The following is a 15,353-nucleotide window of genomic DNA, read 5'->3' as shown; positions in this document are numbered from 1 at the left end:
CATCGTCGGCATCTCGAGGTTCTTCACCAATGGCTCTACGAGTGGCACCTACGCCTGTAGCGCCATATAATCCTGGAGAATGGAGTCGCCACGGTCCGGTCAGTGGAGCATATGTGCCTCATACGGCTTCACCAGCGGTCTCGAACAGGCCCCGAGAGTTCACTGGCATGGAAGGTAATTTATCGCGCTTTCGTATGCCTGTTCCTTTCGAATCGATCTCTTCGGGCGCGGAGGCCACAATCGTGGCATGCCAACACTCTGTCTAGCAGCAACGCGTTCATTCTCAGTCTTTTCAATCCTGTTGAAAAACGGCTGGGGGGTTCCGAACGCTAAGTGTAGATGTCTATAGCTGCAATGCCCTCTCCTCCTCCGCCGTATACTCCGCACTCCTCTCACGGTGTAAATCAAACTATACATGCGTCTCCCCAAATGACTAGCAGCGCGTTCTCTGCCTCACAGCATACGTCGCCTACCACTTTCCCGTCCAGCCAGACAATCAATGCGAATTCGTTTGCCTCCATGTCGAATGCACCTCCCAGCGCATATGGACACAACCGGGCGGTATCAGGAGCGAGTGTTGCCCATGGCTCCCCCAATCCAGGATCTGCGCTTGCCTTCCCTCCTCCGCCCCCTCCATCGACACGCGATCGATCCAGCTCAAGGACGAGACCTGATGGACAACGCTCGATCTTCAACTTGTCGGCCCTCGCCTCCAGGAACAGACCAGCAGACCAGACAGCCCTCAATGTGATAGATGTACCGCGCCAGGATACATCCGAAGCTTCAACTAGAAGGCCAGGGCCAAGCTTACAATTCCAGCGAGCGTAAGTTCGGTTAGCCATTAGTCTGATATCATACTAACATACATCAAGCAATTTGGCGTCCAGCTCGCAGTATAATGAGCGCAATTGGAGCCCAGACAACCAACCGCGCGCACCAGCCGCTCGGAGGGCTGCATCTACGGGAGCCATTGGCACTTCGGGGGAATCATCAAGAAGCAGGGCGGAGTCGCAGTCACCGCCGAGAGCTACAGGTTGGGGGCCAGGCATGCCGCTTCCACCTCCACCACCTGGACCTCCACCCAGTGGCGCCAGATCGCAGAGCATGAGCCGGACGGAACACTCTCGGTCTTCTTCACGAGACCCTGACACGTCTATAGCGGCACCAGCGCCTCGAAGGCTTGCCCAAATCGGGTCAAGTCTTGGGCCTGTGCCACCGACGCCGGCCGACTGGGTTGAAGAAGTTGAGCAGGACCACTCTGGACCATCTGGTAACACGGGCCTGCGCATAGACACAAGCAGCGTAGCGGAGGCTGACACGACGATGGCGGACGCGACCCAGACCCCCGTCAACCACACGAGTTCAGTCTCCACAAGCGGATTAGCTCGAACTGGAGCCAAACGGGATTCAAGCGCAAAAGGCATCCGAGAACGAAGAAGTGAGAGTAGGGCTGCCCGCGAGCGGGTCGAAGCACAAAGTGCGGTTGAGCCGAGCAACAATCCCTGGGCGCGTGACATGGAGGCTGCCAAACCTGCCAATCTGGTTCTCGCCTCATCGAACGGGGCGATATGCCAGCGGCGTAATGCAGTAAAGACTAGTCCTAAGAGCGCTAAGAAATACTCACCTCTTGATACACCACACAGCGCAAGACCGAAGAAGTCTTACGGCGAGCTACAGACACCAGACTCGAATCACTCGACGCCTCGCATGAACCTAGCCCAGCGTGTCATGTCTCCAGAGGTGTTTGCGCCTACACCCCCATTTTCTCCAGCAATGGAGGCATTCGAAGCCCATGCGCGCAGTAAAGCCTCACCAGCGGTGCCGCCAAAGACTCTACCCACTCCGCCGCTACAACGGCACGTCACCGAGCTCCCTGTTTCGAAGTCAACTTTGCCGGTGCTGTCAGACCAGTCTCAGGATCGGCCCCTTTCACACATATTGCACTCGCCAAACGAAGAAGTCACTACACTCGCTCCTCTCATTCCGTCGAAAGCAGCCCCAGCGGGTTTGCCTGCGCAAGCGCACAAAGCTAGCCATCACGATGATTTTGCGCAATCTTCATTCGAGCGGCATCGCGCCTTCATCGAGAAAGAAATGGCAGCCCCAACGGATCGAGAACGACTAGAGCTCTTCGCGGCCTTTATTGTTAACGAGTCGAGACTGCGTCGTGACCGGTACTCAACAGCGTTTGATTCTATGGCAAGCGACATTCTGGACTTGACACGAGACATGTGGCGACCATACAGTGGCACAGGCAGACGCCCAACGACGCCAGGTAGCAGCGGTCCAAAGTCAGCAGCAGAGACATGGAGATCGCGATCCTCGACCGAGAACGACACTCCCTCCCAGCCCACCGGAACAAGCTCTGGTCCGTCCAGCGCGAGCTTTACACCCAGAACGGAGCCCGATTCTCCTGCAAGTGTCTCAAGTCAAACCCGGGGGCGAGGTGAAAGCCAAACATGGGCCGCCTTCCAGCCTTGTCTTTCGCCAATACCTAGCATGAGCGTCAGCACAGCTCACGACGAAGAGGCGTCACGTGGCAGATCTTCGAGTCGCTGGTGGGAAGATAGTGCCAGTGGATCAGTTGGCCGAGGCGGGAAGGTTCAGCGGACCAAACGGGAGTCGAAATACATGGGAGTACCGCGCGAAGCCAGAGAAACCTTGCAATGGTACAACGACCGTACTTCCCCGCACGAGGGCGGTACCCCTGGTCCAAGTACCCAGACTATGCTGTATGGCCCAGACGAATATCCTCTCGAAAAGGTCGGACTGCACGATACGGACGGGTCATCGCCCCCACCACAGCCGACTCCAAAATACCACAATCACTCATCTCTGGCTACGCCTGATCCTCACAAGCTAGATGTGTCGCGCCTGGTCACTCTTCCACCGCCGTATCCTCGCCATCATCCTGCGGTCAACAACAACCATCCAGACCTTGCCCCCATCAGGGCCATACATAGAACGCTAAGCGACTTCGAAGACGCCACCGCCACTAAAGAAGCCTACACGAAGAAGACCGAGACCCAACGCGAACAACAAAAAGCCGCCACCGACGACCTCCGCAGCCAATTCCGCCACAACATCCAAGAAAACATCCGGAACGGACTGATGTCATTCGCCGACGCCGCAAAAGCCGAAGCCGACTTCGAAGCCAGCCAGGCCAAGCGCAGTCAAGACCAAGTGCAGGCCGACTTCGAAGCTTTCCAGACCACAGTCTTCACGTCCCTCTACGCCCTCTTCTCGGAGCGCATCACCAAGGCCTCTGCGTCCATCGACCATCTCCGCGCCTCGCTCTTCTCCTCGACCCACGACACGGACCCGAACCAAGCCCAGGAAGAAGGCGACGAGCAGCCCGAACTCCTCGAGAAACTAACCCTGCTCAAATGGTACTTCGAGACCCGTCAGCAGCTCCACGCCGAGCTTTTCGAGCTTGAGAATCTGCGCAACGACCGCTACAAGCAGGTTGTCCTGACGCCGTACAAGGCGGCCGGCAACACCGAAAAGGTGCGCGAAGCAGAGCACTTCTTCGCGCGCGATACCCAAGACCGGCGCGTCGCGTTCGAGACCGCCGCCCTGCGCCGCTGGGAGGACTTCCTCGGCGCCGTCGAGACCAACGTCACGCGCGGCGTCGAGGTGCAGCTTTCCGCGTTCTGGGACATCGCGCCCGGCTTGCTAGCGGTGGTGCAGCGGGTCCCCTTCAGCCTCGAGTCGTGCGAGGTGCTGATTCCGCGCGAGGAGTATGCGGAGAACCCACAGTATCACGAGTGGCCGCTGCAGTACCTGTACAGCCTGCTGAAGCATGCGGAGAAGAGCGCGTATCAGTTTATCGAGAGCCAGGTTAATCTGCTGTGCTTGCTGCATGAGGTCAAGACGGGGGTTGTGGCGGCGAATAGCAAGTTACTGGAGACGCAGAGGTTGTTGCAGGGGGAGGACTATGCGGCCGTCGATAGGGAGATGAGGGATGTGAGACGCGATGAGGATGCGAGACTCACGGAGGACCTGAAGGAGAAGGTCAGTGTGGTTGAGGGGCTGTGGGAGGAGGCGCTGGGAGGGGAGCTGAGGGGGTGTAGGGAGAGGGTTGAGGCTTTTTTGGTCGAGCAGGGTGGGTGGGACGAGGGTCTGCAGGAGTGAGGTGGAGTTCCCTGTGACCCTTTTGGCCCATACTGAGGGGGACTGATCTATCTGCTGTCTTGCAAGCGGTTGACGGCCTTCGATTGGGGAAATACTGCTGAGCGTGGAATTTTTGATACCCATTTAGTTGAGGCATTCGTTGATAAGACCTTGGCCATGACCTAGAGAAGACTACTGCAATGCTGCCTCCTGATGATTCCTGCAGATGATTTATGCTAATGAACTCCGTATCACGTGTACGGTACGAAGAACAAGAGCCCGCTACTTGCCCTTCCTATTTGTGATACAATTTTACTACGCTTATTGTTGCCTCTGATTACCCTGAGCTTGCTAATAGGATTCTGTGGATGCACCTTGCTTCTTCATGAAGGCAAGCACACACCTGTCCTCCGCTTAAATAGTAGCGTATTTCCGACGTCGTTCATAGCCCTCTCTCTTCATCCAGTCCGCCAGATTGGAGAAGTCTCTATAGTCAAACCGGCAAACGGATATCGGTTCCGATGGGTATCCCGGTAACTCTTCCGTTTTAGCTTCCAATATGGCTGGGATATACGTCGTGCCGGCGGCGCTCTGCATCATTTCCGGCGTTTCCAGTGATTCCGTAAGGCGAACGAAGCAGAGATCTGTGCGGAAGGTCCTGCAATAAGAGGCATGCGTGGTTGAGTGTCACGTGCGTGCCCGGCTCGGAAGTTGCTGCACAAAATTTATTTCCCTCACAAAGGGCGACGGTCTCTTGCCAACCAACCTTCTGCCATCTCACACACCGAGCAAGCTCCCTTCAGGATCTTACTCTTTGCCCCCCTCCCCTTCAGAAAACTTCGTAACGTCGGAAAAAAAATTTGAAAATCCACAAAACTCAGCTTTCACGTCGACGTTTATCCGGCTGAAGCAACCTCCTCAACACCAGTCGCTGCCCTCTCACCAGACACTTTCGCACCACGCAAAGACCGTCTGGCTGTGCTACCTTTCTCTGACGCCGCGTCAAGATCTGCTTAGAGTTCATATCGAGCTTCTTCTCCGTAAGATTCCTCACGAACCAGCGACAGGCAGCGCAGAGTTAGACGCCTAGAAGGTACGCTCTCGCAGCTCCAGCCGGCCACTCCGGTTCACCATCGCGAGCGCGCAGGCGCCTCTCTGGTCCGCAAGCTGACCGTATCAAGGAAACATCTAGCAACATGTCTGCTGAAACCGCCACCTCCCCTGTGGCCGCGGATGCCAACGCTACTTCTCCCGCCCCGGAGGCTCCTGCCACCAACGGCACCACGTTGAACACCAACATCCCGCCTCAGATGCCCGGCGCTAGCACTGATCTCTCCACTCCGATCTCGGCCGCTCCGTCGACCGCTCACCAGAACTCCGCGTCGCTCTATGTCGGCGAGCTCGACCCCTCCGTCACTGAGGCTATGCTCTTCGAGCTGTTCTCCTCCATCGGCCAGGTCGCCTCGATCCGTGTCTGCCGCGACGCAGTCACTCGTCGCTCGCTCGGCTATGCCTACGTCAACTACAACAGCTCCGAGGACGGCGAGAAGGCCCTTGAGGAGCTGAACTACACCGTGATCAAGGGCAAGCCGTGCCGCATCATGTGGTCGCAGCGCGATCCCGCTCTCCGCAAGACCGGCCAGGGCAATGTCTTTATCAAGAACCTGGACACCGCTATCGACAACAAGGCTCTCCACGACACCTTTGCCGCCTTTGGCAATATCCTCAGCTGCAAGGTCGCCCAGGACGAGCTCGGCAACTCCAAGGGGTACGGATTTGTGCACTACGAGACCGCCCAGGCTGCCACAGACGCCATCAAGCACGTCAACGGCATGCTGCTGAATGAGAAGAAGGTCTTCGTGGGCCACCACATCCCGAAGAAAGACCGGATGAGCAAGTTCGAGGAGATGAAGGCGAACTTCACCAACTGCTACGTCAAGAACGTCGACCTCGACGTCACTGACGACGAGTTCCGTGAGCTATTCGAGAAGTACGGTCCCATCACTTCTGCAGCGGTCCAGAGGCACGACGATGGCAAGAGCAAGGGCTTTGGCTTCGTCAACTACGTCAAGCATGAGGACGCAGCCAGCGCGGTCGAGGAGCTGAACGAGAAGGATTTCCATGGCCAGCGACTGTACATTGGCCGTGCCCAGAAGAAGCACGAACGTGAGGAGGAGCTGCGGAAGCAGTATGAGGCTGCTCGCATGGAGAAGCAGTCGAAGTACCAGGGCGTGAACCTGTACGTCAAGAACTTGGCCGACGAGGTGGATGACGACAAGCTCCGCGATATCTTCGCCACGTTTGGCAACATCACCTCCGCAAAGGTCATGCGCGACACGATCCCTGCCACCCCCGGCAACGAGACGCCGGTCAAGGACGACAAGTCAGACGGGGAGAAGAAGGATGACGAGAAGGAAGCTTCGGATGGCGAGTCTAAAGAGGCGAAGAAGGACGGCGAGGAGAAGGACAAGGTCGTGATCAAGGGCGAGAAGAAGATCCTAGGCAAGAGCAAAGGCTTCGGCTTCGTCTGCTTCAGCAATCCGGACGAGGCCACCAAGGCCGTCACCGAGATGAACCAGAAGATGGTCAACGGCAAGCCGCTCTATGTCGCCTTGGCGCAGCGCAAAGACGTCCGCAAGAGTCAGGTATGTTCTACTCCATCCTGTGCTCGCCTCTGAAGATTCCGCTAACGCATCCACAGCTCGAAGCAACCATCCAAGCCCGCAACCAACTCCGCATGCAACAAGCCGCCGCCGCAGCCGGCATGCCCAACCAGCCCTTCATGCAACCCCCGATGTTCTTCGGCCCCGGCCAACAACCCGCCTTCCTGCCACCGGGCGCGCGTCCCATGGGCTTCCCCCAAGGCGTCCCACAAGGCGGCCGCGGCGCCGGCTTTCCCGGCGGCATGCCACCCCAGCCCGGTGCCGGCCGTGGCGGGCCAAACGCTGCTCAAGCAATGCCGCCCCAGATGTACGGCATCCCGCCGCAGATGATGGCAGCGGGCTATCCACCAAACCCCCAGATGTACGCCCAGCTTGCGCAGGTAGCACAGCAGGCGGCTATGGGCCGCGGTGGCCGCGGTGCGCCGATCCCGGGCATGCCGGGCATGCCGCCCCAGATGCCTGGTGTCGTTCCGGCTATGCGTGGTGGACAGGCAGGATTTCCGCAAGGTGGACGCGGCGGCATGGGCGGGCGTCCAGGACAAGGACCGCAGATGCAGGGAGGCTTCCCAGGCGGACGCGGCATGCCACCCCAGATGGGCGGGCCGCCTGCTTCGGGCGGCTTGGATCTCAACGTGCTGAATGCGGCGCCGCATCAGCAGCAGAAGCAGATGCTGGGCGAGGCGCTGTATCCCAAGATCCACGAGATGCAGCCAGAGCTCGCGGGCAAGATCACGGGCATGTTGCTCGAGATGGACAATGCCGAGTTGCTCAACTTGACCACGGATGAGGGCGCCCTCCAGGCTAAAGTCGATGAGGCGATGAGTGTCTACGATGAGTATGTCAAGAGCAAGACGGGTGGGGATGAGAATGCGGCGCCGAAGGGGGAGGGGGCGGCGGTGGAGGAGGGGAAGGGGGAGGAGAAGGCTTGAGCGGTGGCACTGTCGCACTTGATGGGGCGTACACATCTCGCGCTTGATCCGTCCGCCACACACCCATCGGCTTCTACTTCCCTCGGCTCGGCGAACTAGGCGTTTCTGGTCAAGGGCTTCCCACTCGTGAGAAATTCGTCGGCACTTTAAAAGTTCTCCTCGCCCTCTTCACCTATCGCTCTCATCTCTTTGATCTGGCTTCTTGCTGGGCTTCGACTGCCCTTCTCAACGGCTCTCGTACAGCCAATTTCCCTGTGGCTCCAGCTGGTCCTTCGTCGTCTTCCGGAAGCAACTCTATAACTTTGAGCTACGCCCAAGCACCCCTTTCCACATTTCCTTTTCTTTTCTTTTTCTTCACACAATATGTACGATACTGGCTCCACAGCTTCAGCTTCGTCGGCGGGATACCTGAGCACCTCTTTTCTATTTTCCTTGGGCTGGCATGTTCTTGTGTGGTTCTAATGGGTATGGATCTGTGGGTTGTGGGTGGGAGAGAGAGAGGTGGGGGAAGTCGAGATGTGTGTGGGGTGGAGTAGATGTAGTGGGATGAGGGGCCTAGCTAGGCTGGATAAGACAGGATAGGATAGGAGGATAGAAATTGAGACTGAACACCTTGTCATGACTGTGTAGTTGGAGTGGAGTGCGTGCGAGATTCTTTATGCTGTCTTGAAGCTGTGCCTTGTACATACGATACTAACTTATACGAGTAAGGCCCTGCGAGACACGATGGTTGTTGACTACGCAGACCCACAAATTTCGCCACGCAAGAAGCGCCAGGATGGTACTGCGCACTTGCTCTGAACTGCTTATACTGATGGGCAAGTGGTCACGCTGGCAATTATCGGGGCTTGAGCTGTTGTTAGGGGCCCATGTCTTAAGACAGGTCTGCGTGGTGGCAAGCCAGCTGAGGCGCGGTATCACGAAAACGACATCGTAGTTTCGACACACCTCTCAGACACGTTGATTTGGGCGGCATCCGGCATAACAAGGCCTGTTTGAGTTCGTCATGAAATCCCTCGAGGTCTTTGGTCCAGGTACAACAAGCGTGTCACGCGGAGCAGCTTATCCCGAGCCCTCCTTACAACCTCCTCACAACCGCCGCATGCACGTCCTCCGCCCTCAGCGTGCTCGGATTATGACGCCTCGAGCTGGCCACCAGTCCACAGCGCGCCCTAGTGCTGGGGCTGATGCGGGGACTGCAAATCCCCAGCGCAGCGGAGTCGATGTGCCAGAGCTCCTCGTAGGTGTGGCGGGCGGTACGGGGGCCTCGTGCTCGTAGAATCGGGATTGGCGAGCCAGGCGCGCTGGTATGGGTGCCGAGGCTTGGGATATCCAGCAGAGCATGTTTTGGAGCGCAGGGCTGCATGACCGAGGGCTGGATGATATGGCTCAAATAGTAAGCAAGAGGACACCTGAACATGGTAGACTGGTGTTCCGCAACACCGTCAGAGGAGACGATAAGATACAGCACTAGCTGCACTGGCCCTTGTCGGCGGCAGGCAGCCGAAGCAGCAACATCAAGCCAGGGTGTCCGCTGGTGCAGCTTCGTCTTCGACCTGGTCGGGTCGGACTGGGGAGAAACTGTGGGCTGCAGCTAGGGCGGCAGGCATCAGCGCTGGGGACTGTGTACCGGCTTTCAGAGAGAGTGAGAAGCCCTCGGCAAAGGTGAACTTGATGAGATCTTCATGATGACCGCGCAGGGTTGGGGTTTAGCTATGTAGATTACGGGAGTAGAAGAAGCAATTAGAGGAAAGAGAATTGCCGGTGAGACTGGCGGCTGAAACACTATGCCTGATCTAGTGCTCTATAGAAACTGAGAGATCTGGGTAGGACAGGAGGGAGAGCGGCGGTGACTACAGCCGCACCGAAACGAGCTATGACCTCGTGCTTGCGAGAACGCGTTGAGATGACTATGATGTGTGCATTCAGTAACAAGCATATCCACGATGGCCGCAAGAATACGCTGGACGTGAGGCGACGTCGCGCACACAACATGCGTGGAGCCGTGAACGAGGCGGCGGGTCTGCCACCTGGAAACCCTCAGAGCACTGACGACGATCGCGGAGCAGTGACAACCCGCGCGACAGATACACTTCGTGGCCTTATGGCAGCGCATGCGGAGCCCTGGATTGACGCACGTACGCGCAATGCAGAATGGCAGCTTGGTCGGTGCGGTGATGTTCTGCGGAGGACCGTAACTGCCTAATGCAAACGATGGAACGGTGGATCGAAGAACGTCGCGGTGGAAAGGCCGTGCTGTGCAGGTGCGGCGTGGTGAATGGTATCCATGGTACGGTTGCAGCAGGTGCCGTTCCGGCGTCTGGAGAGCTCTGCGAACATGGTGAAGAATTTTCTTGGCTTGCATGGGAAGGTCTGGCTAGCGGTGTGATAATGGTAGAGGTTCAACCTGCGTGACGAGCGGAGGCCTGAGAGCTTTTGCCTGATTGACTGGTTGCTTGATTTCACCTGGAGCTGGATCTTGGAAAGCTCCGTGCTATTGGCGGTGGCTTTCAGAGATTGGAAAGGAGCACTTTTGTAACTAGACCTGGAGCTGACAAAGAGAAAACCTGGTAGCCGAGAAGAAATCGCATACCCACTCCATACCCCCACGCATTCCCGCTGCTGGTTCTCAGTTTAGCCAAAGAAAAATTCCCGCCCATCGCTGCATACTAACGCCTCAATGCTTCGTCGCCTTACCCACCCTACCCTTCCACTCCGCCGCCATGCCGGCATCATCAATAGCTTCCTGAGCCTTGCCAAGCGCTCTACGCACTTCCTTCTGCATGCGCTGGCCCTCTCTCATCTCCCCCTCAACGCCTACACCTACCCCCTCGATCGCCTTCTTCAAGGCGTTCAGCGCCGTGTGTCGGTCAGCCAGGCCCGATTTAGCATTGGCCAGGGAGGCGTGGAGAGTCGTAGCGACCTCCCGGTATGTGGTGAGGTGTTGTTTGGGCTCCAGATTCTCGAACGGAGAGGCCTTGCTGCCCTTCCTGATCCTGCTACGAAGCGCTGCCTCCGACGCCTCAAGAGCCTCGTTGTCCTGCTTGAGCCTCTCAATCTCCTCCGTGTTGAACTTGAGACGACCTTTGTCGCGGGCGCGCTCGAGCAGCAGATCGTTGCGTTCGTGCTCGACTGCAAGAAGGTCCTTCCGCACGGCCGCGAGCTGAATTTGATCGTTCTTCTGTGCCTCCTCAAGGCGCTCAAGCTGACGATAGATCTGGCTGAATTCGTCCATGCGTGTGTCGCATTGGATCTTGTTGTCGTCCAACTCTTCTTGAAGCCGATCGATGTGGTTCTTCAGTGAGTTGAAGGTGGCCTTGATGGGCTCTCGCTGCGGTGTCGTAGAGCCCCTTGGCTGCGGTGTGGTGCCTGGAATAGCGGACGGGGAGCGGCTTGGTTGGATATCCTTGCGCGGACGCTTCGTTGTTCGTGGAAAGGATGGCACGCGGGGACGCTTGGTACGCCTCGCATGTTCTGTATCGGAGAGATCAACGGCGTAACTTGGTGCCACGATAGGAGCTCTCAGTCTGGGACCGCCCGGCAACGCAGGGAGGTTCTCTGGCATGATGCCGCCGGGAGAGGAGACCGCTGACACCTGAACAGACTCCCTGTCGACTTGACGAGGTACAGTGGAGGAACGCTTCGACGGCTTGGCTGCTCCCATGAAGTTTCCGAAGTTGAGTCGAGATTTGGGCTCGCCAATCATGGCACGAGCTGAGGTCGCATAAGAAGTTCTTGGACCTTCTTTCTCTGGGCTCTGCTCTGTCTGCAAGTCGGGCGATGTTCGTGCCTCGGGGGAATCAGCCTCGACTGATGGCATGACTGGGGACGTTTCCCGCTTCGGAGACACAGAGGGGGATGCTGGCGGGTCTTGTGCTCCCATCGCTGTACCGAACGGGGCCGGTGTTGGGCTCTGTTGGGATGACTCTGCGTTTGGCGGGCCTGCAGCGCCGTAGAAGTAGTATGGGCTATTCCCTTTAGCCTTTGCGACCGAGGCGATGATGTTCTGACTGCCAGGCTCGTATGCAGGACGGCCGCGATTCTTCCGGCCAGGCTTTATAAGACCGTTTACAGAGAAGTCGAAAGGCCAGTAGCGGTGCTTCTCTACGTTGGTGTACACTTTAGACCTGCTGATGTCGTAGGCCGCCTTGTCGTCAAGGTAGCAGCGAACTGGGGGCTCTTTGATGCCTCGCTTAATGTGCCCGATAGTGCCGTTGAATATCTTCCAGGTCGGGTGACCCTTCCTGTTGTTTTGCCCTTGTGCAGTCTCCAAGATGTCTACGTTCGGATCACCGTTTCCATCACCAGGCTGCCAGATTTGACGTTGCCACTTGCCGTCGGAAATGGTGGGGCGGGAGTTGGCCGTGTCCTTCGTCATCATGCCAAGGGTCATGTCTGGTGAAAGATTTGTCGCTTCACAGGAAAGTGTCTACCTGGTTCTTGGGGACACAACAAAGGTTCAGTGGTAATTCTGTAATGGCTTCTGTATTGACTTCGACTCCTGGAGGTGAAAACTGCTTGCGCCAACTACGAAAGATCCACCCGGTTCGAAAAGCCAAGACTTTGAAGATTCTTTTGCAGAACGAGTTAGCGGAAAGATTGGCTGTTCTCTTTGGGTCGCGTGAGGGGCCGTGAAGCTGAGTTGCTTGTCACGTGCAGAATAGACGAGGAGGCACCAGTGGAAGGAAGTGGAGGTTGAAGTGGAGATAGGTAACGATGGCGGCGATGGCGGCAACGCAGAGAAAGAAATTAAAGCGAAGGTTGCGGTTGTACCTGGCGGGGTTGACACGAGTGTGATGTAGGAAGATGCTAAGGTCAAGCCGGGAGATGTCCCCTGAGGAATGTGTTGAAGAGTATGCTGAAGAGTGTGCTGACGGCTGTGGACGACCGGGCTGAAGGTTATATGCAAGGTGGTCAGTATGATGGAAGCTGCCGAGAACTTATCATGATCTTCTCGATAGATGAGTGAAGACGTAGGGAGGGTCCCATGCCAGTTTAGAGATGAGCATCCCATTTCAAGCTCTGAATCGCACACGTCCAACAGCATTTTCTTGTCTGTGAGCTCCGTTCCTACCCGTCCAATCTCCAGAGACCGCAGAGAGTAAACACACTCATGCCGTGAACTATTACACAGGAGATGGAAGGGATGCTTTTGACTAGAGCGATGACGAACAGCATAAGTGGCTTTCATTTGGAAGACTCCTGTATCTCCAACAAATCGTTACCTCTGGGAACCCCAGACCATACATTAGCACTCAGTAGCCTGTTGATGAGTTTGCTTGCGCAAGTGCTTAAGGTACCACTGTACCGCACAACTCTCTACTGCATATTCTCAACTGATCCTAGAAGGTCCTGGACTTCCAGTCGTCCGGCATGTAGACTCGATGTTGCTACTACCACCTGGCTTCTGTGCGTCCATTGTAACCCGCTCCTACGGCAGTACATGTTTGTCTCCAGTTCATAACGATGTACCACGTCGCCGAAGCTGAGATGGAGTCTCCGAGAACTTCGAGGCGATGACGGAGGCTTGGAGATTCTCTTCCGATCTGGCGGCAGGTGGCCAACCAATCAAAGCGCCCGCTAACCCGCTTATATCGACGACATCTCTGCGGCCAGCAACACCGTCAAAGCACTGCGACGACCTCTACTCACGACTCACGCCTCACGGCTCACGGCACCTACACCGGACAACCACCCTGTACACGCCTCTGGGGACTCTATCCAACATGCTTGCACGACAGGCACCCGCGCCTCAGGCCCTCTCCACCCTCTCCCACCGCGTCCTTCCATCCACCACCGCCGCATCCCGCATCCCCACCAGTACACCTTCGCGGCTATCGAAGCAGCAGTGCAGAGGTCTTGCCACCGTGCAGGATGAGAAGCCAAAGCCTAGGAAGTACGGAGGCCTGAAGGACCAGGACAGGATATTCCAGAACCTATACGGGCACCATGGCGCGGATCTGAAGAGCGCAATGAAGTACGGAGACTGGTATAAGACGAAGGAAATTGTTCTTAAGGGTCACGACTGGGTATGCAATGGGACCACCTGAGAGTGTGTATCCGGCATCCGCTAATCATGGGCTGCACAGATCATCTCAGAGATCAAAGCGTCCGGTCTGCGCGGCCGTGGCGGCGCTGGTTTCCCCTCCGGCATGAAATGGGTACGCCCGCTCCAGTCTCCTCTAGAACCTCCAATACACCAAAACTAACATACGCAGTCCTTCATGAACTTCAAGGACTGGGACAAAGACACCAAGCCCCGCTACCTCGTCGTCAACGCCGACGAAGGCGAACCCGGCACCTGCAAAGACCGCGAAATCATGCGCAAAGACCCCCACAAGCTGATTGAAGGCTGCCTCGTCGCCGGTCGCGCCATGAATTGTACCGCCGCCTACATCTACATCCGCGGAGAATTCTACCACGAGGCGACCGTGCTGCAGCGCGCGATCCAGGAAGCCTACCACGCGGGCCTGATCGGCAAGAATGCTTGCGGAACCGGCTATGACTTTGACGTGTTCATCCACCGCGGTGCGGGCGCCTACGTCTGTGGCGAAGAGACATCGCTTATCGAGTCGCTGGAGGGCAAGCCCGGCAAGCCGCGCCTAAAGCCGCCATTCCCGGCCGCAGTCGGCCTCTTCGGATGCCCATCCACTGTCGCGAACGTCGAGACCGTAGCTGTCGCGCCCACCATCTGTCGCCGCGGCGGCTCGTGGTTCAACTCCTTCGGCCGCGAGCGCAACAGCGGCACGAAGCTGTTCTGCATCTCCGGCCACGTGAACAACCCCTGCACAGTCGAAGAAGAAATGTCGATCCCGCTCAAGGAACTCATCGACAAGCACTGCGGCGGCGTGCGCGGCGGGTGGGACAACCTCAAAGCCGTCATCCCCGGCGGCTCGTCCACCCCCGTGCTGCCAAAACACATGTGCGAGGACCAGCTGATGGACTTTGACGCGCTCAAGGACTCCCAGACCGGCCTGGGCACCGCCGCCGTCATCGTCATGGACAAGAGCACCGACATCGTGCGCGCGTTCTCCCGGCTCTCGACGTTCTATCGCCACGAGAGCTGCGGCCAGTGCACGCCATGCAGGGAGGGCAGCAAGTGGACGGAGCAGATCATGCAGAGGTTTGAGAAGGGGCAGGGCAGGGTTAGAGAGATTGATATGCTGCAGGAGCTTACGAAGCAGGTGGAGGGCCACACGATTTGCGCGCTGGGCGAGGCGTTTGCGTGGCCGCTTCAGGGTTTGATTAGACATTTTAGGCCGGAGCTGGAGGCTAGGATGAAGAACTATGCGGAACAGCATGGTGGGGAGGCGTTGGCGGGTGGGTGGCAGCATGATGCGACAAAGAGGGGCATGTTGATCGCGCCGGGCCAGTAGATGCGGAAGCAGCTTGTGGACCCTGTAGGTTGGTACGCGAGGTGTTGCGATACATGTATGTTCTGATTTCCTTTGTTGGCTTGGCGGCTAGTCTTTCCTGTGCATATTCCAAGACCTTTCAATGAGTTATCTGCAGTTGCTTGAAGTTCACTGTAAATCGTCTGAAGCTTTCTCTGGGCTCTCATTGCTGCCTGACCTCACTCACTTTTTGTGAAGTTGGGTGATTTCTGCAAAATCTTCCACGTGATTGCAACACCGCACAGTCTGCAACC

General features: G+C 57.2%; 4 protein-coding genes across 4 annotated transcripts; 3 read left to right on the top strand and 1 right to left on the bottom strand.

Annotated features, from left to right (window-relative positions):
• Positions 1-1,104: 1,104 nt before the first annotated feature.
• W97_06240 (uncharacterized protein) lies at positions 1,105-4,134 on the top strand (the record flags this gene model as incomplete). The annotated part of the gene is made up of 1 exon (XM_007783965.1): positions 1,105-4,134. The coding sequence occupies one exon, from the start codon at positions 1,105-1,107 to the stop codon at positions 4,132-4,134; it is 3,030 nt and encodes a 1,009-aa protein (XP_007782155.1).
• Positions 4,135-5,309: 1,175 nt separating this feature from the next.
• W97_06239 (uncharacterized protein) lies at positions 5,310-7,705 on the top strand (the record flags this gene model as incomplete). The annotated part of the gene is made up of 2 exons (XM_007783964.1): positions 5,310-6,758; positions 6,815-7,705. The coding sequence occupies 2 exons, from the start codon at positions 5,310-5,312 to the stop codon at positions 7,703-7,705; spliced, it is 2,340 nt and encodes a 779-aa protein (XP_007782154.1).
• A 2,677-nt stretch (positions 7,706-10,382) lies between these two features.
• Positions 10,383-12,098, bottom strand: W97_06238 (uncharacterized protein; the record flags this gene model as incomplete). The annotated part of the gene is made up of 1 exon (XM_007783963.1): positions 10,383-12,098. The coding sequence occupies one exon, from the start codon at positions 12,096-12,098 to the stop codon at positions 10,383-10,385; it is 1,716 nt and encodes a 571-aa protein (XP_007782153.1).
• A 1,333-nt stretch (positions 12,099-13,431) lies between these two features.
• On the top strand, positions 13,432-15,081 carry W97_06237 (NADH-ubiquinone oxidoreductase 51 kDa subunit, mitochondrial; the record flags this gene model as incomplete). Its single annotated transcript, XM_007783962.1, has 3 exons — positions 13,432-13,734; positions 13,795-13,866; positions 13,924-15,081. 3 exons carry the CDS (start codon positions 13,432-13,434, stop codon positions 15,079-15,081), a joined length of 1,533 nt encoding a protein of 510 aa, XP_007782152.1.
• Positions 15,082-15,353: the final 272 nt, after the last annotated feature.

The sequence above is a fragment of the Coniosporium apollinis genome (assembly GCF_000281105.1).
Source record: "Coniosporium apollinis CBS 100218 chromosome Unknown supercont1.30, whole genome shotgun sequence".
Classification (NCBI taxonomy): Eukaryota; Fungi; Ascomycota; class Dothideomycetes; genus Coniosporium; species Coniosporium apollinis.
This window is presented reverse-complemented; position numbering and strand designations above follow the sequence as displayed.